Source organism: Strix aluco, chromosome 1 (genome assembly GCF_031877795.1).
Source record: "Strix aluco isolate bStrAlu1 chromosome 1, bStrAlu1.hap1, whole genome shotgun sequence".
Taxonomy (NCBI): domain Eukaryota; kingdom Metazoa; phylum Chordata; class Aves; order Strigiformes; family Strigidae; genus Strix; species Strix aluco.
The window spans coordinates 5,722,141-5,746,945 of NC_133931.1; the positions used below are offsets into that span (position 1 = coordinate 5,722,141).

At 43.0% G+C, this 24,805-nt stretch overlaps 1 protein-coding gene across 1 annotated transcript in view; it reads left to right on the forward strand.

The window, feature by feature from the left end:
* Window positions 1-24,805, forward strand: part of COL22A1 (collagen type XXII alpha 1 chain) — a 220,431-nt gene that overhangs the window by 163,064 nt on the left and 32,562 nt on the right. The window contains exons 33-42 of the mRNA XM_074830381.1: window positions 760-813; window positions 1,341-1,394; window positions 2,549-2,602; window positions 4,598-4,651; window positions 6,226-6,279; window positions 7,267-7,371; window positions 7,891-7,935; window positions 10,460-10,537; window positions 18,166-18,201; window positions 19,126-19,179. Of these exons, the coding sequence (XP_074686482.1) occupies window positions 760-813; window positions 1,341-1,394; window positions 2,549-2,602; window positions 4,598-4,651; window positions 6,226-6,279; window positions 7,267-7,371; window positions 7,891-7,935; window positions 10,460-10,537; window positions 18,166-18,201; window positions 19,126-19,179 (588 nt within the window). The remainder of the gene's footprint in view (window positions 1-759; window positions 814-1,340; window positions 1,395-2,548; window positions 2,603-4,597; window positions 4,652-6,225; window positions 6,280-7,266; window positions 7,372-7,890; window positions 7,936-10,459; window positions 10,538-18,165; window positions 18,202-19,125; window positions 19,180-24,805) is intronic.

Genomic DNA, 24,805 nt, shown 5'->3' on the forward strand with positions numbered 1-24,805 from the left:
CTGGTTTATTCCAGCTAGTTCCATAATTGTGTGCTTTTCAATTTAGAAAAAGCAGAAATATGGACTTATTGATTATTGTTGTAGAGCTCAGAACAAAGCTGATGAACTTCTGTCTGAAAGCATCGTCAATTTATTGTAAGGAAGAAGATCAGGAATAAATTAATCCGATTAGTCAGTGATGGTGGTGCATGAAATAATGTACTGACTTTGCAGGAGGGAGCCGAAGTTGCATGAATGTGTGGAGATGTTAACAGAACTAGAGATCAGGAAAAGCTGCATAGTGCACATCTCTGAAAGTGCTCAAGATGAGCCCCTGAACACTTCTCTCTTATAGGTGGAATAGGGAACTGTCTGTATGTGGGATAATTTCCCCAGTTGTAGGATGGCATTAGGTGTGTGGTCCTACAGAGAGGTAGTGCAGTGGTGCTGGTGCTTTTGCACCATCTAACCTTTTAATAGATTGGAGCTGAATTGATCAAATTTTGGAATGGTTACTGACTGTTCTCTGTGATGGAAAACGGTTATCTTTTTAAATTGAACATTTTTGCAATTATTATCATAACAGTCCGAGAAGTCTAGACAGTGTCTTAGTGTGTAATACCAGTTTTGATTCACTGATCTCAAAATCATTTAAAGAAGGTACTGTATGTCATAAATTGATAACTGATTGAAAGAGCCTTCTTGCCAAACAAGACTAGTGTGACTTCCAGCCATGGAAATAGCTTTTATTTCTGTCTATGTCTTATTGTTTTATATCAGGGTGAACCTGGACCAAAAGGGGACAAAGGAGATCAAGGGACGAGCGGAGAACCTGTAAGCACAGCCAAGTGTTTCTTCACTTGGTTTTGAACATTAGCAAGGAGAGGACATGAGAGCTGCCTGTTTTGGAGGGAGAGGGTGGGACGTGCTCCTTCCATAGTTGGGATGCTTCTCTCATCAGAAATGGCCACAGTGGTGCTTGGCTTTGTACTGACTGTAAAGGAAGCTACATGACTACATCAATTTAAGCACCTAATTTATAGCTATGGGCCTTAGTAGCTGAAAAGAGGACTATGGGGTTTGCTAAACAGAGCTTGGCTGACAGTAAAGTTGTACAGGATTAATTAAGGGCTTTTGAAGTGATGTGGCCCAGCTAAATTGTGTATTTGACTACTCCGTTTGTATTCTGGACTGTTCTTGTTCTGGTTGAGCCCCCAGGAGAGACAGAGTCCTGTGCAGTCACAGCCTCTGTAAAAAACACCATTTATTCTCTTAGTGGGAGGAAGGAGAAACATCTCCTGCTCAGGAGAAGAAAGGAGCAGTTTCCTTCAGCTCCTTCACCTCTCCCTCTGTTTTTGCAGGGATTACCTGGGGTCCCAGGTGAACAAGGTGTCCCAGGACCTGCAGGAGTACAGGTAAGAGGGCTTAGCCTTGAAGAAAATCTGTGACATAACCAGAGAGGGGTGCCTTCAAGGTCTATATCACCGTAAATAATTCTTCCCCTGTATACCAACAGCCCATTTCTCCTTCCTCATTGTTCTAAGTTCAGGGACTTCTGCAGAGGTATTTACTTATGCTGGAGATCAGGACAACATGAGGAAAATCAAAGCAGAAACATAACATCTCTTTAACATGATCAGTATTGTCTGAGAGACTCCTTCCATCTTCAGGATCCTTCAAGAGGGCATCTTGTATTGATGCCACTGACCCACAGGTCTCACAGATAAGTTACTGCAGTACATTGCCAAAACATTGCAGAGCATTCAGATTCAACCCCAGCCCATTCGAGCTTGAATGCACTATGGCTCATGTGAAATGGTTTTATAGTCTCGGTTTTCTTCTGAAAGTTTCTTAGCTCACGCCTATTATTTCCAGTCATCGCTGAGGTATGTTTTCATGTCAGCATGGGTGGGCGTCCACTCTGACACCATCTGTGCTGTGCCCAAGCCATATGTCAGCTATTACTTGGGCATCAACAGCTTAAACAGGTTAACAGCAGTCTTAGCATTATGAAAAAAACCAGTAATATCATGCAACTTTTAACTAACATCTGGTAAATGGGGGACTGTTCCGTGAGTAGACTCTGTCTTGCCAAAATCCTTAAAAAAAGGCTACATGGTATGTAGGACTGGGACAAGCCCTCCAAACTGTGATCTGTTTTGACCATTTCTAAATGGCTATTTTTTGTATTTGAGAACTCCAGGCAAAACTTCCTCTGTGCAGGGAGACCATCACAGTTGAGCTGGAAATGAAGTAGCTGGTAGGCCTGAGGATAGGAAGGAGTTTCACCCAGATGAATGCCTGCAAGTTTCAGCCTCCTGTGCTGAGAAACAGCTCTGAGCTGATCAGTCATTAGTAATTCTTCTTATGTCTCAGGGTTTTATTTTTATATTTCATTTTCTCACTGCACAGAGAACTGGGAGCCATTTCCTCAGCCGTTAAACTCCTCTGTGAATTGATTAACAAAAACCATTGCCTGGTACACGTTCAGGCATCTTGAAATGTTTCTGTCTGGCAGGCAGTCTTGTCCCATCTCTAATCAGCTGGTATCTTTCTTCTTTCTGCACAGGGTACAAAGGGGCAGAAAGGAGCCCGGGGAGAAGCCGGTGCCCCTGGAGAGTCTGTGAGTAACTGCTTCCCTTGCAGCATTTTTCCCTGACAGTAACGCACCTGAAGGGACACTGAAGTCAATGCTTTGCAGATTTGCAGTCCCAGGCTGCTTGGGCACAGGGCATGTCCTAAGCTGCAGCTTGTAGAGTCGCTGCTTGTGGGCAAAGAGGTACAGCTGCACCATACAAATCAATGCCCCAATCGGCCCAGCTCTAAATTGTGCATCTTTTGTTGTCCAAGTCTCTCCCTCTGTAACAAAATGCCCTCTTTTCTGGGTGAGGTGCCGGCAGAGCTTCTTACTGCACTGCGATATCAGCCCAGCCCAGGCAGCCAGCTGGTGCAGGGAGCTCACGTCTCAGCAGCAGCCTGAATTAGTTTTTGAGCACGGTTGGTTTTAGGCTTCTTAGTCAATTCTACTTTCTTTAATACAGGCTCATCAGCAGAGGAATCATCACATACCACTTCTGAGGCATGTGTTGTAGGGAGCGCTGCTATTGTCTGACTGTGTGCTAAGGAACAGCAAAGGATCCAAGTCCCGTTTTATTATTGTGAGAGCATATAAGCCCTTTGCGGCTGAATAAAAGGCCACATACTTTCTTTGCAAGCAAAGAAAGAAGACTGAAGAGCTGTTTGAAATAAAGATTGAGAGAGAGGATGTTTGTGTCTGGGAGAAGGAGGGAATAGGAAATCCAAATTAAGCATCCTAGAGCACTGAAATTTCTTCTCCACCTTTATGTTCATGGTTTTCCTTCTTGGGCTTGTTCTTAGGTGTCATCTCTAGCAGTGTTTTGACCCTAAACTCTGAACTGCCTGTCCCCAGCTCTCTTTCACTCTTTTTTGAAGGACTCCTTAATCTTTTTAAGGAGAAAAAAAAAAAAGAAAAAGTCCCCCTTCCACCAAACAGATCCATTGGTTTTATTTCTTTGTATAATCTGGTGGCTCAGAGGATACTAATGACAGGGAAAGGTATATGCAGGAACCTTTTCTTTTGCCATCCTTTCACAGAGTGCAACTCCTCCAAATGTTTCTGTTAGCTCATAGACCAGGGACCGTAAATAACACAGAAATGAGGAAACCTTTAACTCTTTTCTAGGGAGCCAAAGGCAACAGATAGACATTCACTTTGTGAACAGCTGTGCTGTGGAAGATTTTCATCATCTCCTGTTTGCATTGTCCTTCTGCAAGACATTACTGCTCAGCGCTTCAAGTAGAAGGGGTTTCTCTGTACTCTACTCCAAGTCAGATGTTTTTAGATAGTCTGTCTGGTTTTCCCTAAATGGATTAGGTATGCTAATAGAAATCCTTTTCCTTGCTAAGCTGTGATGACAGGTGAACCCTGGCCAGTGCAGGGTGATGAGGAACTACAGAGGTAGCAGCTTTAACCTAATACGGTCAAGTATAGAGGAAAATATCTAAATATAGCCTGGTAACCCCAAACATACACCTCTATGGGGACATAAATCCCCAGATAGATATCCTCTCATGGCCCCCATGAATTTTTGGGGACAGACATGGGCTTTCCCACCCTAAAAAGCAGACAGAAAAGACTCAGTTCAATTCAGAACTATAACACTCTAAATGGTTTGTGCTGTTCATCTACTTAGTGCAGATGAATGTTTTCAGGTTTTGTTCCCCAGAGTAGAGAAAGGTAGAATTGTCAACAAAGCATATTTTTTTGACCTAGATTTTTATTTTAATGATAAATCAGCATACTTTCCTCTGTTCTTTTGATGTTTCAGGCCCTGACTTTTCTTCCTGTATCTCAGCTAGGTTTAGGATTTATTTTGATGGAAGGTAATTTTAAGCTCCCAAAGAGAGTCTTCATCCATTTTGTATTGTTTGATGCTTCTTTACACTACAAAGTGTTTTGCAAAAATGCTATTTTTTGCTTTATGCTTGTACAACACCTTGTCTGACATGAACTCCAATGTCACTTGGAACATCTTGTTCCTATGGTGGTAAAAGTTGTGAATTACATAGGCACACACGTTTCATTTTCTTAAAACAGGGTGTGACTGGACCAGCAGGGCCCCCAGGTCCAAGAGGCTTGCCAGGAAATGTGGTATGTATGCACCAGTGTATTTGTTTTCCCATCTCTGCCCTGATTTCTTTATTTAATATGTTTAGTTTTCCCTTCCACAGGGTTTACTATCAGGGTCAAAAGGCTGTGTTTCATTACACTTTTTTTATCATTGAATTGAAAGATCTGGAGGCATCTGGGAATGGTGTATCCATGAAACATATTCTCATATTCATTTCTAGCAAGAGGGAGTCATGGAGCTGCTTCATTCCTCACCAAATAGTCAAAAGTGATTTTTGCTGCTAGCTCTTCAAGAAAAAAATTGCAGTGTTTATTGTCTCTGGTTTTGTTTCATTTACCTTGTTTTCATTTGTTCTTTCCTTTTGAAACATGACTTCTTGATATAAAAATTGCAGGGTAAACTCCCATTTTTATTATGAAAACGTGTAAGTATTTGATCCTACAATCAGAGCGTTGAAATCAATACGGTGTCCTCCTTACCTCAGTAGGTGTTCATCACCATTATTAAGTTGTGCATGACAGAGCTTTTCATGTTTGCAAAAGAAATCTTTGGACTAACTCTACTCCCTGCTCCGCTGGTGTAATTTTCTTTCTGGTGCCTGAGGCTTCTCTGGGTTTACACTGGAGTAAGTGTAAAACAGCAGTTAGACCCCATGTAATAAGGTATTCAGGCACAGTGGTTTAGCACAGAGGGCTCTTTAGGGCAGAGTTCATTACCTGGGCAATCCAAGAAAGCTTAAATTGTCTTTCTACTAGTTGTTAAGATACATTTGGTTTAATTGTATTAATGTGGTGATTTATTTTCAAACTGAAAGATGATATTGAAAATGAAGACCTTTTCCAATTTCATATTCCTTTAAGCAAAATTCTATACCAGTAATACAAATATATTACCTCTAAAAGCTAATATGGTTGGAAATAATTTTTAGTGGTGCAGAAGGGAAAATAATTATTGGATCCATCCTGTGAGGTCAATCCAATCTTACTGGTGCCAAGATACCATTTCAAATCTTAAAATGGAGTACCAATCCATAATGTGTTTTGGTGAGTTAGGAAGTAACAGCATTTAATTTGGAGCTCTAAATCATCTATATTTTGACAAGGAATCCTTTGAGATTTGCCAAGACATGAAAAGGATTGAAAACTGAAATAGAGGGTAAGACGAACATAGCTGCATTTTCCAATGTATACCTTTGGAGCATAACAGCCATAAAAAAAATTAATATTGTGAGACTTTTGGCTTCTCTGATACAGATGTGATGACTGAGAGTTTGTTGGTAATGGATTAGGAACTGCTGAGGATTTCACAGAATGAAAAAATAGTTATTGGTAGAACGAGAATGCACAAACCTGGGATTGGCTCAATTTCTGCTTTTGCTGCTCAGTATTAAAAAAACCCCAACACTCCTTTAAGCACTTGATACACAGCTCTTCTGTGGTGTTCTCTGGATTACAGGTTGTCTGTACTGGAAAATGTAAAACTGATACTAATCCTTGAGGTAGTTTGTACTGAACTCACAGGTCTATCCATTTGTTTTAGAATCAAATACTGCCTAAAAATAAAGTTTTAAGCTTTAAAGTTCTTTTCTCTCCAGGGTGTGCCTGGAGACCCTGGACTACCAGGAAAGGAGGGAGAAAAGGGGGAAAAGGTGAGTTTTGTTCTTTTATGGGTTTTTTTATTTTCTTCTTGGGCATTTTAAGCAACCTGGGACAGAAGCAGTCTGAACTGGGAAATTATTTCATAGGTTCAGAAACGGTTCCGAACGTAGGTTCTGAACGGTTAAGACACATGGGCTCATTAGATCATCGTGTCTGACCTCCTCTATTACACGTGCTATAAGGTTTTCACCCTGTTGCAACTTTATAATTCCCCTAAAAAAACCACTGAGATACAACTGGATACAGTGAAGTCACCACTACACATTTTGCAATGATGATCTTCTGTCCTCATTGCCTGACAAGAGCAGGGATTTGGTGTTTTAAGTACCTCCTACTTATCACTGTAAATCCAAAGCTGGAAGAAAAACTGGCTTTCATGGTTAGGAAACTGAGATGTTTGCTTTTCTGATAAGCTGTTATAACTGGACCATTAGTTCAGCTTTCCAGTGCATCCTCACTTACCTTTTGCCTTCATTGCCTAACTGTTATGTCCCATCTCTTAGCTAGCCAGTGAGCTTTCTGAGGTTAGGGGTTTGTGATTTGCTTATTTGTTGCACAGTGCCCAGCATGCTGGAGTCCTGGTCTTTGTTTACTGGAGTAGGAATGATTAATCAGAAACATGGCCCCATATATGCATATATACAGGGTTTAAAAGGGGATGAATCCCAACCCCTTCAGTCAAATCATCTTCCAGATAACTGAGATCTACTTCAAGGTCATGTATGGACCAAGGGTTCTCAAATAGCTGGTTCCCAAAACATCTTGAAGTCTCCTTTTACTTTCCTTAAGGAAAATTACAAATGCTTTGAGATTACTGAAGGAAAAGGCTTCCTGTAAGAGAGCGTTTCCTATGATACCAAGAGAAATTCAGATGAGAAGACTAGAGAAAAGGCATATCTTTCAGTCCCTATGAAAGACCTGAGACAGAAATAGCCTTTAATATGCTACTGAGAGTTTTGCTGGATTGTCTTCTACAGGGTGATCCTGGAAAAGAAGGAAAAGTGGGTTTGCCTGGGCCAGCTGGTGAGCCAGGGCCTGCTGGAGAGCCAGGGTTGCCTGGTAAGGGTAAAGATGGAGAACAGGTAAGTACTGCTGGCAAGCTTTGGCTTGACTAGTGCAGTGTGAGATAGACGAGCATGATTTCTGCAGAATGGTGGGTCTGTGGCAGAGTTAGGCTGCATTGTCACAAGTGCTCACAGGCTGTCTACCTGAAGACACAAAAGGACTGGCTGTGCAAAATGCTGCAGATCACAGTGCTGCATCCAAAAAGGCAGAGAGAACTGAAGCTGTATTTCTGAACATTAAACCCCCTCCAGTGTGCCATGGTGGCCACTGAAAATGGAGACCTCCACAAGGAGTAACTATTGTCCTTGTGACCAGTACAAAAATGATTAGTTTGGTGGAAGTTCCCTAAAAGCATTTAATTCTAGCCAAGTTAGCAGATTATTTAATTTGCTTCCATGTTGTCAATAAAACATTGCCAGACGGTGTGAGACAAGGAGGGGGGTGATGGGGATGCTTGCTGTCTTGACTGTCTCAAAGTCCAGGGTCCTGTTTGGCTGCATGGTGACAGTTTTCTGGTTTTGGCTCTGTCACTTTAGGGGCAGAGAGGCCCACCAGGCTTGCCAGGACCCTTTGGACATAAGGTGAGTATGGACTTTATTGTGGACCGCTTTTCTCAATTGCTGAGAAAAAGTTATGGTGAAAACATGGTCTGTTTTTCACTGAAAAATAGAGTTTGTGAAGCTGTCACTCAAAACTGCACTTCTAGTCTTTTAGGAATTTCCTTTCTTTATGTCTGTAGATTTAAATATTAAGATATGAATTAGCTGTGTTCACTTTCCACATTTAAAATTCATTCCAGCATTATGTGAATTCACCACAGACTAAGGCACATTTTCAGGGAAACTGTGACTGGGGACCTTTAATCCATGCAGCTAGAGAGAGACATTGCATAGCTAAAGGGTGATCTACTCTTGAGACCGCCTGTCAGCCCCTCAAAGAGCATTCCTCCATAGCTCTCATTTCCTTCACCTCTCTCCAAGGACGATGTGAATTATTTTCCAGTGGGACCAGATAGTCCTGGTTTGTCCTCCTATATTCTAGTTAAGGCAAAGACTAGCTAGTTGATGAGGTTAAGGACACTAATTTTTTCAGCTGAAAGTAATGTTTATTCCCTTATAAGTACCCAGCAAATAGAGAAAAAAAAAATAAAACAACAAAAACTTTTGCTTCTGAGAGCATCTGGATTGTGCTTGAATCTTCAGTCAGACATGTCAGAAATTCTCCTCTTTGAAATGTCCTGATCTAGATTGGAAGAAGAATAGCACGTTGAAACAGATTCTGTAAATGATATAAATAGGAATATAGCAGCATGACACTAGGTCCAGCTAGGTCCCATATTTCTGAAATAACCACATTGCTATGAAATATTTTCTTTTCATTTTGCTGCATTCTGTATAAATGCATTGTAGTCTGTTGCATATATCTTTGACAGTTCAGAACACACACACAATAATAGACTGAGAATTAATATAAAAGTCAGAAAAAAACCTAAAAGAAATCTCATGAAATATTCTATTCAATATCAACACAAGATGGTAAGAATCTTAATTGTGCATGGGAAAATACTATTGAACTTTTGTTTTGAAATTATGTTCTTGAATAAAATAACACATAAGGGATATGCTGGAGTTTTTGAACTAATCAGAATACATGGTTTCTTATTGTCCTTACACTATTGTTTCTTTGTAATATAAGATTAGGAAAGAGAGAAAGAAAGAGAGGAAGAAAGGAAAGGAAAGGAAAGGAAAGGAAAGGAAAAGAAAGGAAAGGAAAGGAAAGGAAAGGAAAGGAAAAGAAAGGAAAGGAAAGGAAAGGAAAGGAAAGGAAAGGAAAGGAAAGGAAAGGAAAGGAAAGGAAAGGAAAGGAAAGGAAAGGAAAGGAAAGGAAAGGAAAAAGGAAAGGAAAGGAAAGGAAAGGAAAAGGAAAGGAAAGGAAAGGAAAGGAAAGGAAAGGAAAGGAAAGGAAAGGAAAGGAAAGGAAAGGAAAGGAAAGGAAAGGAAAGGAAAGGAAAGGAAAGGAAAGGAAAGGAAGGAAAGGAAAGGAAAGGAAAGGAAAGGAAAGGAAAGGAAAGGAAAGGAAAGGAAAGGAAAGGAAAGGAAAGGAAAAGGAAAGGAAAGGAAAGGAAAGGAAAGGAAAGGAAGAAGATATTGCAGTCTGAATTGGGTGGGCAGAATCCATGGGTAACAATTTTTCTATCATGCTTCTCTATAGCTGGAAATAGTGTAATAATAAATAACATAAATAAGATTCATTGTTATAAATCTACTGCCAACATGAGACCAAATCTCACAACTGCAATACAATCCATAAAAATCTTATTTGATTTCTCCCCTATAACAAGAGAACAGACGTTAAATTTAAGTACTGCAGCTGAATTATTTCTTAATCTTCTGCCTGCAATGCCTATTAAACAGTGTCAAGTAGTTGTCTGTGCTCTGCAGGTTTTACTGTTGAAAATCCTGTTTTCTAGAGGGGAGGTCTCTCCTTTTGTAGTATAGTCCTCTGGAGAGAGTTGTAGAACTGTTGAATTATTTTTTTTTTCAAAAAATTGTTCATACAGTTCTGTGAGTAGGCCTACATTGATTAAGGAAAAGAAAATATTAAGATGTAACCGAACATCCCTAATTCTGTTTTCCCTGGATAAATAATCTGTATTTAGCAATGTTTGCAGGTTAACCATCTACCATAGAAACACAGAGAAAGAAGAGTGCATTATGGTGCTTAGTGTTTCCACAAGCCAAGGAGAGTGCCTAATACCCTGCAGGCAATTGCAAGTGCTGGAAATGGGATGCTGTGCACTAAAACCAATCAAAATACTTGTAGAGGCTGTGTTCACAGCTCAGTTATGTGATGTGGCACACATTGTCCTTGTGTGGGTGCTCACGGTGGTGGGCTGGGGCTTGCGTGAATGAAGGGGGCAGTTTTCTTGACATGATATGACAGTAACTGTGCCATATCCCCATGCTGACACAACCTGATACCGTTCCTCCGTGGACAGGATCAGGTCGGGATGCATCAGTGTTATGTTCTGTGGTAAAACCTGATTGCATTTCAGCCTATTTCCTCAGCAATGCACAAAGCCTTTAACTTCTTCCTTTGTTTCAGGGTGAGAGGGGAGCTCCTGGCCTCCCTGGACAACCAGGAGACAGAGGCGTGCCAGGAATTGGGCTGGCTGGACCTCCGGTAAGTAGCAGGCCCTGCTGCAACCTGTAACAAGGCAAAACTTACCCATCACCCTCTGGGGAACGCGTTGCCTGTGCTCACCTGTGCCAAGAGCATGTGGGACATTTTATCCTCTGAAGATGCAAACCACAAACTAGTCCAGAGGCTGCCATTCATGACTCAGATGTCTACACGTCTGTTGTGAGAGCTCTTGATGCATTTGGTTTAGTTGACAGAGAAAAGCAGAAAAGTGCTATAGGAGTGATTGATATCACTGTCTGTTACTCCTGACTTGTCTGCATCATCTTGACACGTTGGCTGTGGATGTGAGTTGAGATCTGTGCTGAGACAGCAGGTCTGGTCTACTGGGCAAACGTAAACTTGCTGTCACCCTTTTAGAAGGGATGAGTGTGACACACATGCCCACATCAGTGACATAGTCAGCACTCTGATAAGGAAATACAAAACCAGATTTCTTAAATTGCTGCCTTCCAAGAGACCCATTGTCCCCATAATTTCCCACAAATATTTAGTTGGACCTCATCCAGCTCTGCCCTCACCTCCTGCTTATCAGTAGGCCACAAGATGTGTCTGGGAGTCTGCTCTGAAAAGTTTCAATTTTCATATCACTGGGGTTTGATCATTCCAGTACTTGTCATGAGCAACTCTTCTTGAGATGAGGGGGATTGGGGAGTGCTCTGACTGTAGCCCTGCTCAGAATACTCCAGATATGCACTGAATTTGCAAGTGAAATATATTTAGGAGGAAGTAAACTTTATTCCTAGCTGTAATCGCTAGAGGATATATGAGACCTTGCATTTTTTTTTTGCAGCCCCATTATACTATACCAATCACAGTCAATGTTTTCATTCTCTGGTTATCTAGATGTTTCCCAAATAGTATAGGAAATTACCTTGAAATGATAAATCATATTGCTGTGTAATACTGGTTGACCAATACAGTCTGGGCTGCATCAAGAGAAGCATGACCACCAGGTCGAGGGAAGTGATTCTCCCCCTCTACTCTGGTCTCATGAGACCCCACCTGGAGTAGTGTTCAGCTTTGGGGCCCCCAATATAATAAGGACACAGATCTGCTTGGGAGAGTCCAGAGGAGGCCACGAAGATGCTCAGGGGGTTGGAGCACCTCCCTTATGAGGACAGGCTGAGAGAGTTGGGGGTGTTCAGCCTGGAGAAGAGAAGGCTCTGGGGAGACCTTACAGCAGCCTCCCAGTACTTAAAGGGGGCTACAGGAAAGATGGGGAGGGACTCTTGATCAGGGAGTGCAGTGATAGGAGGAAAGGTAACAGTTTTAAACTGAAAGAAGGTAGATTTAGATTAGATTTGAAGAAGAAATTCTTTAATGTAAGGGTGGTGAGGCACTGGAACAGGTTGCCCAGAGAAGTTGTGGCTGCCCCCTGCCTGGCAGTGTTCAAGGCCAGGTTGGACGGGGCTTTGAGCAACCTGGTCTAGTGGAAGGTGTCCCTGATCATGGAAGGGGGGAGTTTAAGTAGATGATCTTTAATGTCCCTTCCAACCTAAACCATTTTATGATTCTATGATTAATATTTGCTTTTACCATGCTGAATACTATATAAGGTAAAGCAGACTGGGTCAATCTTGTTTCACACTGTGTCTGTGTCATGGCCTTCATGGTCCTCACAGGGTTACCGATGATTGAAGATTTGCTGGGTGTTATTTGTTATGATTTATCTAAGGAACAGTGATGTTCTTGCATTTCTTAATGTTCAGTCATTAATACTAAAATTAAAATTAAATTAGCAAGTGAGTATCTGGCTTGTTTGAAAGTCACTAGGCTGTGGATAATTTTTAATTACTGATTTTTAGTTTCAGTACAGGGGTAGATGAGTTCACTTCTGCATCCTGATGTACAGCAGATGACAAAGTTATTCTTCACTGGGCTTTAGCATCTGCATATCCATGAACACAAATGACTAAGAACTTGATTCCATATGTAGACATCACTTGTCTTACACTAGAATATTACGTTTTTCAGTGTCATCATTGTTTGACCACTGTCAGGATGAGTCGCCACCTACTTACCACACTATTTATGATTGATTTGGTTTTAATTATTTAATCTGCTTCACTAAATACTTTCTTTAAACAACTATTATGATGGTTTTCTCCACTGTAGATTCATCATAACCTCAGCTTCAGTGCAAAGAGTCTGGAATTTCAAAACACTGTATAACCTTGAATCCATCAGGCTTTCACAAAGAATAAGTCCCACAAAAAAAATAAAGTCAGTGGAGCTGCTTCAGCATACTACACACTGAATTAAAGGTGTCAGCCTATACTCTTTTTAGTGATGTGACAAAATTGTGTGTATGATACTTTCAGCTTCAGAGCTAAGAGCCAGCAACTCTTTTTAATTGGAGTCCTCACCCTGTTTCCTCCTGTGACCTTAACCTGTCTTGGGTTTTGCTCCCTGCATAAAAGTTATATATAGATGAGGATTTTTTTACATTGTCTGCTGAAGTATTGAGTCTATGTCAATGGCCAACTGGAGTGCAGGGAGCTGTGCCAGGGGTGAATGAGGAGCCGACTGAGAGCTTATGGGTCAGGATTAAAGGGAGGGCAGGGACAGGTGACTATAGTGGGGGTCTGGTACAGGCCACTTGACCAGGAACACTGAGTGGATGAGGCCCTCTATAGACAGATAGGAGCAGCCTCATGTTCAAAAGTCCTGGTCTTCATGGGGGACTTCAACCACCCCAATATCAGTTGGAGGGACAACACATCAGGGCATAAGCAATTTAGGAGGTTCCTGGAATGTGTTGATGACAACTTCCTTCTCCAAGTGATAGAGGAGTCAATGAGGAGAGGTGTTGTGCTGGACCTTGTTCTCACCAACAAGGAGGGGCTGGTGGGGAGCGTGAAGCTTAAGGTCAGCCTTGGCTGCAGTGACCATGAAATGGTGGAGTTCAAGATCCTTCAGGCAGTGAGGAGGGCACACAGCAAACTCACTCACTGACCTGGACTTCAGGAGATCAGACTTTGGCCTCTTCAGAGATCTGCTTGGCAGAGTAACATGGGAGAAAGTAATGGAGGGAAGAGGGGCCCAAGAAGGCTGGTTAATATTCAAGGATCACCTCCTCCAAGCTCAGGAGCGATGCATCCAGACAAAGAGGAAGTCAGGCAAAAATGCCAGGAGGCCTGCATGGATGAACAAGGAGCTCCTGGACAAGCTCAAACACATAAAGGAAGCCTACAGAGGGTGGAAGCAAAGACAGATAGCCTGGGAGGAATATAGAGAAGCTGTCTGAGCAGCCAGAGATCACGTTAGGAAGGCCAAAGTCCTGATAGAATTAAATCTGGGCAGGGATGTCAAGGGCAACAAGAAAAGCTTCTATAGGAATGTCAGTGATAAAGGAAGACTAGGGAAAATATGGGCCCTTCCCAGAAGGAAACAGGAGATCTGGTTACAAAGGACATGGAGAAGGCTGAGGTAGTCAATGGAATTTTTGCCTTAGTCTTCACCAGCAAGTGCTTCAGCCACACCACCCAAGAGGCAGAAGGCAAAGGCAGGGACTGGGAGAATGAACTGCCCAGTGTAGGAGAAGATCATGTTTGAGACCATCTAAGGAACCTGAAGGTGCACAAGTCCATGGGATGCATCCACAGGTCTTCAGGGAGCTGGTGGATGAAGTGGCTAAGCCATCATATTTGAGAAGTTGTGGCAGTCTGGTGAAGTTCCCACTGACTGGAAAAGGGGAAACATAACCCCCATTTTTAAAAAGAGAAAAAAGGAAGACCCAGGGAGCTACAGGCCCATCAGTCTCATCTCTGTGCCTGGCAAGGTCATGGAGCAGATCCTGCTGGAAATAATGCTAGGGCACATGGAAAATAAGGAGTTGATTGGTGACAGGCAATGTGGCTTCATAAGGGTAAATCATGCCTGACGAATTTGGTGGCCTTCTATGAGATTACAGGTTGGTGGTTAAGGAAGAGCAACTGACATCATCTACCTGGACTTATGCAAAGCATTTGACACTGTCCTGAATGACGTCCTTGTCTCCACATTGGAGAGATAGATTTCACAGATAGACCGCTCCATGGATAAGGAATTGGCTGAATGGTTGCACTGAAAGATTTGTGGTCAACGGCTTGATGTCCAAGTGGAGAGCAGTGACGAGTGGTGTTCCTCAGGGGTCAGTATTGAGACCAGTGCTGTTTAACATCTTTTTTGGCAACAAGGACAGTGGGATCAAGTGCACCCTCAGGAAGTTTGCAAACGACACCAAGCTGTGTGGTGTGGTCGACACACTGGAGGGAAGGGATGTGCCATCCAGAGGGCCCTTGACAGGCTTGAGAGGTGGGTCTGTGCAAACCTCATGGAGTTCAACAAGGCCAAGTGCAAGGTCCTGCACATGGATCGAGGCAATCCCAAGCACAAGGACAGGCTGAGTGATGAGTGGATTGAGAGCAACCCTGCGGAGAAGGACTTGGGGATATTAGTGAATGCAAAACTGACAATGAGCCAGCAATGTGCCCTCACAGCCCAGAAAGCCAACTGTATCCTGGACTGCATCAAGAGAATTGTGACCAGCAGATCGAGGGAGGGGATTCCTCCCTCTACTCCACTCTTGTGAGACCTCACCTGCAGTGCTGTGTCCAGCTCTGGGGCCCCCAATATAAAAAGAACATGGACCTGCTCAAGGTAGTACAGAGTAAGCCATGAAGATGATCAGGGGTATGCAGCACCTTCCCAATGAGGACAGGCTGACAGAGTTGGGGGTGTTCAGCCTGGAGAAGAGAAGGCTTCAGGGAGACCTTACAGCAGTCTTCCAGTACTTAAAGGGGACCTAGAAGAAAGCCGGAGAGGGACTTTTTACAAGGGCATGTAAAGACAGGACAAGGGGTAGTGTCTTAAAACAGAAAGAGGGTAGATTTAGATTAGATAGAAGACAGAAATTCTTTACTGTGAGGGTGGTGAGACACTGGAACAGGTTGCACGGAGAAGCTGTGGCTGCCCCCTCCCTGGCAGTGTTCAAGGCCGGGTTGGATGGGGCTTTGGGCAACCTGGTCCAGTGGAAGGTGTCCCTGCCCATGGCAGGGGGGTTTAAGTAGATGATCTTTAAGGTCCCTTCCAACCCAAGCCAGTCTATGATTCTATGGGTTACTATTTACATAACACTGAGCCATAAACTGAGTATTAGCAGAGTATGTCCTTCCCAACTGAACCATAAGCAGAAGAGGGGACTGCTTGGAGAAATGGGTGAATTCACATGCTTATGCTGAATTTGCCTAATGGACGCACATGCTGCGTTAGTAGAATAGTTTTGCTCTTGCTCTGACTTGCTCTGTTCATATTATTGTGGGTTCAGAATTATGTATTTAGCCTTTGCTTGAGCAGAGCATTAAGGCGTCTTGCATGGAGGACTTTATGAGGATTAGTGAATTAATGTGCCTGAAATAGAAACCAAAGGGAGAGGAGTCAGTGTGTGAGCCAATTTATTCAAACACAGCCACAGAGATGTGAGGTCAAGCCTTGTTTTGGGTGTGTTTGGAATGCCAGATTGACTTATCGATGCTGGATATGGCTACTTCATTACTTCTCTGACGTTCCTATAGAAATGGGTGCCTTCTAGTGTCTCACTCAGTTGCAACTCAGTTGCACTTTTTTAAGCTTCATCCCCAAACGAATACTGTGTTCAAGCCTGCTGGACTCCCTGGTTTGACCTCATTTAAAGAGCACACTCGTCCTGTGGGATGCTTTTCCTTGTGTTAGAGGTAGCTGAGTACAGTGGTTTTCAGGACCTGGGGGAACTGTCCTATCCCAGCCCAACAGATGCAAGGGTGCTGTGGTTATGTGTCCCCAGGTCCAGGCAGTAGTGAGACTGAGGACATATTGCCAGTGGGCGTATGCATATGCGATGCACACACATATACACACATGTATGTGGCCACGCAGAGAATAATGCCTTTGCAACACTCATAGAGACCTAAACAGCACTCAGAAACATGAGCAAGAATGTCTCGATCCCGCTCCTCCTCTCTGGCTGATGAGGTTTGAAGGCCACTGTTGGAATATATACATGAAATGTGGATCTTTCCAGCAGCTGGTCTTGGACACCTACTCTTCCCTGTACCCAGGACTCTGCACTCTAGTGTCCTCCAGTTGCTGGCACCCAGACTTGAAACCCCCTGGATTCACAGCCTTGCAACCCAGTTGCTGACACCCAGACCTGTCCTACTCATGAGCTCATCTAGCTTGAAGCTCACTAAGATTCAACCACATGAGCTGAGATTAATGAGCTCACTCATGCTGAAGAGTGTTACAAATAGGATTTAATGACAATATAGTAAATGGGGTTACGTCAGGCTGGCAGCCAGTCACCAGTGGCGTTCCCCAGGTCTTGATTTTAGGGCCAGTGGTCTTCAATGTTTTTAATAAATGATCTGGATGCAGGAATCAAATTTACATTGAGTAAGTTTGTCGATGATAACTAAACTAGGAGGAGCTGTGGACTCCCTTGAGGGTAGAGAGCCCTAACAGAGAGGTCTGGATAGACTAGAGAGCCAGGCAATCACCAACTGTATGAAATTCAACAAGAACAAGTGTAGGATTCTCCACCTGCGATGGTGTAATCCTGGTTGCGCATATAAATGGGAGGACAAGAGCTGGAGAGCAGCCCTGCGGAAAGAGATCTGGGGGGTTGGGTTGATGGCAAGTTGAATGTGAGTGAACAGTGAGCCCTGGCAGCCAAAAGGCCAACCATCTCCTGGGGTGCATCAAGCACAGCATAGCCAGCCAATTGAGGAAGGTGATTGTCCCACTCTACACGGCAGTGGTGCGGCCCCACCTTGAGTACTTGTGCAGTTTTGGGTGCCTCAATGTAACAAGGACATCAAACTATTAGAGTGTGTCCAGAGGAGGGTGACCAAGATGGTGAAAGGCCTCAAGGGCAAGACTTACAAGGAGCAGCTGAAGTCACTTAGTTTGATCAGCTTGGAGAAGAGAATGTTGAGCAGTCTACAACTTCCTCAAGTGGGGCAGCAGAGGAGAGGTGCTGATCTCTTTCTGGTGACCAGTCATAGGACACATGGAATTGTTATGAAGCAGCATCAGGGGAAGTTCAGATTGGACATTAGGAAAAGTTTCTTCACTGAGAGGGTGGTTGGCCACTGGAGGCTCCCCGGGGAAGTGGTCACAGGACCAAGCCTTTCAGAGTTCAAGGAGGGTCTGTATGATGCTCTTAGTCATATGCTTTATTTTTAGGTTGTCCTGTGAGGAGCAGGACATCAGACTCAAATGATCCTTATTGGTCCCTTCTAACTTGAGATATTCTATGATTCTATGACTGTGGTGATGAAGTTCAGGGTTCAGACAAGCATCATGTTAGCATACAGCTGACCCCTCTGGTCTCTTTTTCTCTCTTTCTTTCTCACACTTTTTCCTCCATGATCCATGTCAATTTCTTCCTTACTCTGCCTTTGATCCTTCCCCTAAACGTCCTGCTGTAATCATTGCAGGCTCCAGCGATGTCTTTGTGAGCAGCCTGTCAGACTTGCTCCTTTTCTTCTCCAATTTTTGTTATCTTGGTGCTTCAGGACCCACCCTGATCAGCCAAGATAGGGTGTTAATTTTAAGTGTTTTGACTGCTGCTTCTTTTCTGTTTGCAGGGCCCTGTGGGACCCCCAGGAGAAAAAGGGCCATTGGTACAGTATGTCTTTCTAACTACACCTGGATTTTATAGGCATGGATCAGTCACATTAATTGTGTTCCTACCAGTGATTTCATGAAGGCATATATAATTAGTTTATTTTTGCCCAAGGATGGTAGGGCCACAGGGTGGCTGGCCCTCCAGCGAGGACTTCTCTTTGTGCATTACCAGCTACTTGTCTAATATATTGAGTTGTGAGAAAGAGTTGATCAAGACTCTTGGCATGGTGACAACTTTTACTTGCTTGTCAATAGTCCTACAAAAGAAATAATGAGTTACTGGTTTAACCCTTCATTCAGAAATGTATTTCAAGGGATATAGTTCAAGGCACACTGCTATGCCTTATAGCCAAGGCCTCAAGGGTTTAAAACAAGTGGTTTTTAAGCATTTTTCTTACTTAAATATTAAAGAAAACCCTGCATTTCAGTATTCAACACTTAGTTCCTCAACATGCAGTTTTGCAAGGATGCAGTCCATTGGCGTGAAACAAATAACTGTATACCATGGTCTCAGTATACACTGGCATGAATTTCCAGCATGACAACCAGTCCTATCCAGTGTACTAGCTTGGTGCTGAGGAGCTGGTCCTTCTTTTCTCCTCTACAGTCCTGTGCTCAGTCATATTTTCTCCTTGTTCATAAACTTGCCTCCTATAAAAAGTCATTTTTACCTTTCCAATCAAGGTATGAGAGACTTGACTTTAGTAATGCAAAGTCCCTTGAGGCACATTGTGATAGTGCAATGTGAGATTAATTATTTTGTTTCTTAAACTCTCTCATAGTTGTTTAACTGCTAGTTGTTTGTTTGTTTGTTTGTTTTTTCTCAATAGCTATTGGATTGAGGATTTCTTCTCTTCAGCTAAAAAGCACCTCATAAGTACTAGTCATGTTATTGGGTTTGTCTGTTCTCTCCCTACCAGGGTCCCCGCGGTGTACCTGGTATCCCTGGACCACAGGGGCCTCCTGGCCAGGATGTAAGTAAAATAAAAGTGTAAGTGCTCAAGAAATTTGCCAATGCTCGAATCTCATTTCCCTTAAAATTGTGTTCATACTCAACCGCAGTTATTGAGTGTTACGAGCATGGTCCAAGGGAGATGATTCATAGAAGTGGAACTCTTACAAGTTAGGATGTCATGGGGGAAACAGTCTAAGTTGTCTCAGGGAAAGCAGTTGACTTTACCACTGAAACATTTTAAAATTACACTGGAGAAGGGACTTGATGGCATACACTGGGGAATGATCCCACACTGGAAAAGGATGGTTGTTAAGCTGTCTAGGAACTTCTTAGAAGCTGCTGAGATAAGTAACCTGTAATATTTCTATGAAAACAGGGCCACAGCTGTTAAAAGCTCTTTGTGAGTTCATTTTGCTGCTGCTACTGTGCATGAGAGATGACATTTTAACCTCTTGGTGCGTTGTCCTCACTCCTGTCATCTCAGTGGGTGAGTCATGGAGCTGAGGGATAGAAAGAAATGTGGCAGAGTCCCAGCTGGAAAGCTGACCCCTCTCACTGCCTGGCTTTGTTGCCCTGTTTAATCAGAAAGAGAAGTGGTTTTTTTCTTTGCTGGTCAGCCAACTCTGTGATGTGGAAACGAGTCCTGGAGGAAAATCAGCAAGGAGGCTCTGAAGATTTTGAAAGGCTTGATCTTTGGTTTTGTGCCTGCTGAGGGAATGCTGTGGGGAGGGGGCAGTGACCTGTAACTCTCCTTCTCAGCACTGCTTTATGATGCTGTCATGTCTGAAATGGGTACCAGTTTTCACGAAATCCATGGCAGGTGATTTTTCAACCTTAGTGTGGCTTTATTGACCTGCATCAGCTGGCCTAAAGGGTGTACTTTCTTATGGGATGGATCTCCTTTCCTCCTGTAGGGTTTGGAGAAGAAGGTCTGGTTTTCTTCCCACCTACTTTTCACAAGACAAGTGATTATGGCCAGGGTATTCCTCAACAGCTCATGATAGTAGAAATGGTCCTTTGCTTCCATCACTCTGTGTCCCTGAGCAGCCACAGATTCAGGATTGTTCGTGTCTTGCTGACTGACCCTACATTTCCTCACCTTGCCTCAGACGTTTGAGATTTTTAATCAAGAGGTTTTAAACAGGGGATTCAATAGATGGGCTTATTACAACTTTATTGTGTGAGGAGAGTGCCAGAGCCAGCTTTTCTGAGTCTTTCTGGCTCTACTGAGATCAGCATTGACTGGTCAGCACAGAAAATTACCCAAATAGAACTGTTCCTTATGGTACTTCTAAAACACATCCTCTATTACACTAACTGTTTTAATTGCACCCAGATGTCTTTTAGGAGCTCTCTGTATTCAGGTTGATCACCTGTTAAGCAATTCTACCTGTGTTTTAGGAAGTGTAAATGTAACTACTGGGCACATTCCAACATTTCTTGATGTAGCAGCAGGGATACCTGTTTTGTCAAGATCATGCATTTGCAGTTTCTTGATCTCTACTTTCATTTATGACTAGTACAAAGGATTTTTTGTTCTGCTTTTGCACTCCTGTATATCAATGTAGTATTCCTGTATTCTTTGAAGCGTGCCCATTTTTGTACTCTGTTGTGTTTAAATAGTATGTCATCAGTTAGGAAAGCTCTGATTTGAATTGCTAATATGAATTTGCCATGCAAGTCCCAAGCCATTCAGTGACTTGTCTCAATGTCTTGTTTTTTGCTGTGGCCTTTGCAAATCTATTCCATGTTTTTTTCTGAGACTGAATAATCCTTTTAAATCATATTTACACACATTAGGTTATTCTCTGCATTATTTTTTCCAGTTGCAGACCCATCAGATGCTCTTTTAAGTGTCTGCTATAAATTGTTGTATTCCCTGATACTGCAAATCAGATTTACAGTTGTATTTTGGGAGGTGGAAGAGTCAATACTTCTTTTGCAATGACTTTGGCCAGAATTATCCCCTATAGCTGAATAGATTGTTTTTTTCACATGACTACATTCTAGTTTCTTTCTAGTGCCCTAAAATCATGTGCCATATTTTTTGCAATAGCACTGTCCAAGGTCACGTTTTGAAACATCTGTTGGCAACACAATCAAATATCAAGAGTTCTCAGGACAGTGTATCGTTTTACTAAAATTTAGGTTTTGAAAATCCTTGTCTAGGTTTACAGTACAGTTGTGCTGGTTTAGCTTTGTTCCGTTCCTCTTAACAAAAGGCTTGGTGTTTGTTTGTCCTCTAGAGTTCACTATGTCCACAGATCCCTACAGATTCTCTTCTTCTGGGATGAAGCTGGGGCATATTGTCCTGTCCCATATATATTATTTTCTCATCTTTAAATTCACATTTTTTTCTGATTAACTAAAGCTCCAATTCTTAAAGCATGAAAAGTGCTTTCTCTAGGCTTTTTTGTGGTCTTTGTTTTTCCCTATAGTAGGACTAATTTGTTCCATAACAGGACTACTATTGCACCTACTTTCATGCCCTCAATTACTTCAAATATTACTTCCACTTGCTTTTGGGAAAAAAAAAAATCCAAATCACATTTTAAGCTGGCACTGTTCCTGTATTGAATATTAAAAAAAGTGTAACCTTAAGTACCTTCTTTCAGACAAATTGGCCGGTCTCATATTCTAAGAGTTACAAAAAATATTCTGCATATTAAGTGACATTCTGTGTATGCCCATCATCCTGCAGCTGCTCCAGACCAGGTCCCTCCTGCCTGGTGCCCAGGACCCGGGGTCTCTGCCCAGGTGGAGGGATGCAGCTGCTGCTTTCGCCATTGCAGGTTCAACCAGTAATGAAGCTGCGCACGAATCCCAGAGATAGAGACATGGATACACACAGACACAGAGAACACTGGCTGATCACACAGATTGACACAGGCGCTGCCTTCAACAGCACCTACATACAGGACTGACATATAACAAAAGCACAGACAGCCAGGTCCCCTCCTCCTTTTCAGCTGGCAGAAACAGAAGGTCACTAGTGGTGGCATGCGCGCTGCCCCCCCTCTCCCCACCCCAGGTTCACAAACACACACATATTTGCAGATCTCTCGAGCACTGGCACAGCCCCTCTGTCCTGGCACCCCTGCCCAGATCCCAGACCCCCTTACCTGCCCCACGGTCCCCTACTTGCCTGCTGGTCCAGCCTGATGCTCGCTGCCAACATGCAACACTCACACACTTGTCCCTCGTGCACTCCAGATTCATGGTTCCCCATGGGCATACCAGCGTGGACCCCCCGCTCACCTGATACCCCAGCCTGGACTCAAGTTCCCCTGGTTGCCAGCTGGTCCAGCTTGAAGTTTGCTGATGAATACACACCCCCTACACACACACACCCCAGGACTGGGGAAGGTACAGACGCTTGCCCCATGCCAACTGGCATCAGGCACAAGGGCTGTGACCTGAGGTCCCACACCAGCCACCGTTGTGAAGCCCCTCGCTTGTCTTGCTAATGCTGGTCCCTCCAGTAGGTAGTTTTGGGAACACACACCATTCCCCAATGGCTGGAGGTTAAATACCACTGCGCTCACTCACTCCAGTAGCTAAAAACAGAGGCTGGGGGAACCTACACCCCCCGTCTGACTCCCGTAGCTGGCACCAGTTTTCACTCACATGCAGATGCAGTTCTCGGCAGAAGCTGGCACTTGGTCCTTGCAGGACACATATACATTATGCAGAGAGATAAAGAAAAGGTTTAATAAGAAGATAGAAAACGATAGGACAAACCATGTTGATCAGGTACAGGACTCAGCCAGACAAGTGCACTGACCAACCCCATTTTAAACATGCCCAGTCCCTTTTATACCTGTTTCTGTTTCCCCCTAGTATGTTCCTCTCTGCTCCCCCTTCCCCTGCACATGCCCTCATGTATCTCCACAGCTGTATCAATTCCTGTACCCCCTCCCAGTTCAGGGTTCCCCCTGGTTTACAGTCTTACCACTTGCAAAGTCCTGGTTGATCTTCCTGGAAGTGCAGCCTGTGGTTTCTTGATAGCCCATCAATTAATGTGAGTGGCAAGGTTTGTTTCTTGTTAGGTCTGTGTCTTGCTATATTTTGTTTCTGATTTCCTCCTTTTCCCTTAGTTTCTAAATTGACCGAGTCCCGGATCAGATAACCTTGCTGAAATAAACCTCACACTCCCACATGCCTTCATCAGTTAGTATGACTGCCCAGGTTTGGTTCCCATCATTACCTCCCTTATTTGTTGGTCAGATTTGTGTCCCTGTATGGTCTTATTTATGGCTTCCTCCTTATTTTCCCTGTTGCATTGAAAAAGATCCTTCACCAGATACCCCTAAAGGAGCAGACACTCTCTGGCCAAATACCCTTAGACTACACATTTTTCAGGAAGCATCCACTCTCCTCTGACTGCCTGCTGGGAGATAAAATGTTTCTGTTCAACATACTTAGTTCCCTTAGGTTAGAAAACAGTCTGAATGAGACATTCTCTTGTCCTACTATTAACAGTCAGGGCACCCATTTAATAGGCTCTTTCTGTATTTTGATTATGAAAATTTTAATTAACATAAACATTGAATTAATCACTTTTTAATTATGTTAATTATTTATGGTAACTAAGTTCCAGTATTAGTGGGAAGTTAATCTTCCCCTGCATTTATTTTCATAATTATGGAAACTTTGTGGATGCATTACTGCTATCAGATCTGAAAAGCAGAGTTTTCTATTCTGGGGTTGATTTTCCCATATAGTTAGAAGGACAGTTCCAAGTGTTTATTTATTCACACTTCCAAGTATTTGTGTTTATTTTAGGGTACATACACCCCAAAATAGACTACACTTACTAAACCTCCTATTGGCTTTTTATTCTTGGGACTTATAACCTATTTAAGCTATTGCGTTTAATTTTCAGTCTTAGAACTACACCACCCTAAGCCTGTGTGACTGGTTTCCTTATACACTTTCTTTTATTTTTATGTACATCACTTACCTGAGCATCATTTTTCAACATGTCATCTGCACAGCTTCCATCAATTCCCAGTTAGGGACCATTCCTGTGTGTTAGATTTTGCAGACCAATAGAGTACTCTGGATCCTGTTCATACCTCCTCACTGCTGACATCTTTTTATTGCACTAGTATGCTGTATCACTCATTCCACTATTGGCTGCAAACTCCTGAAAGTGTTCAAACTTTATGAGCTTTCCAACATTGGTTGTTATTTGGGTCTGTACATGTTCCTACATCACATTAGCAGCGTTTCTTTTCAGTGCCATGCAGGTTTTGGGGCAGACTGGTTTTTGGTTTTTTTTTTAATTTTCTGGCTTTCTCTTTTCTAGTTTTCTCCTTTTAGTCAGCTTGTCTGATGCAGTTATACCCTCCATGCCTTCCTTCTAGCATTTTCATTCTGCTCTGTGAGAGACGTGACATGCTCTGAGCAATGTTTGCAGCTTGGCCCTTGTTATCAGCTTTTTCTACCTCCAGGCCTGTATAGTCCAGGAAACTTTCCTCTGCTTTGGACTCTGCTTCCAGTTGCCTGTTCTCTGACAATGCGATATGATGAAGTGCCATCATCCTACATCTGGTTTGTTCATTTCAGCTCAGACAAGCATTCTTCAAAGGACACTCTTCCTGCAGTCTTGTACTTTTCAACTCGATGTTTCCTGGGGATGC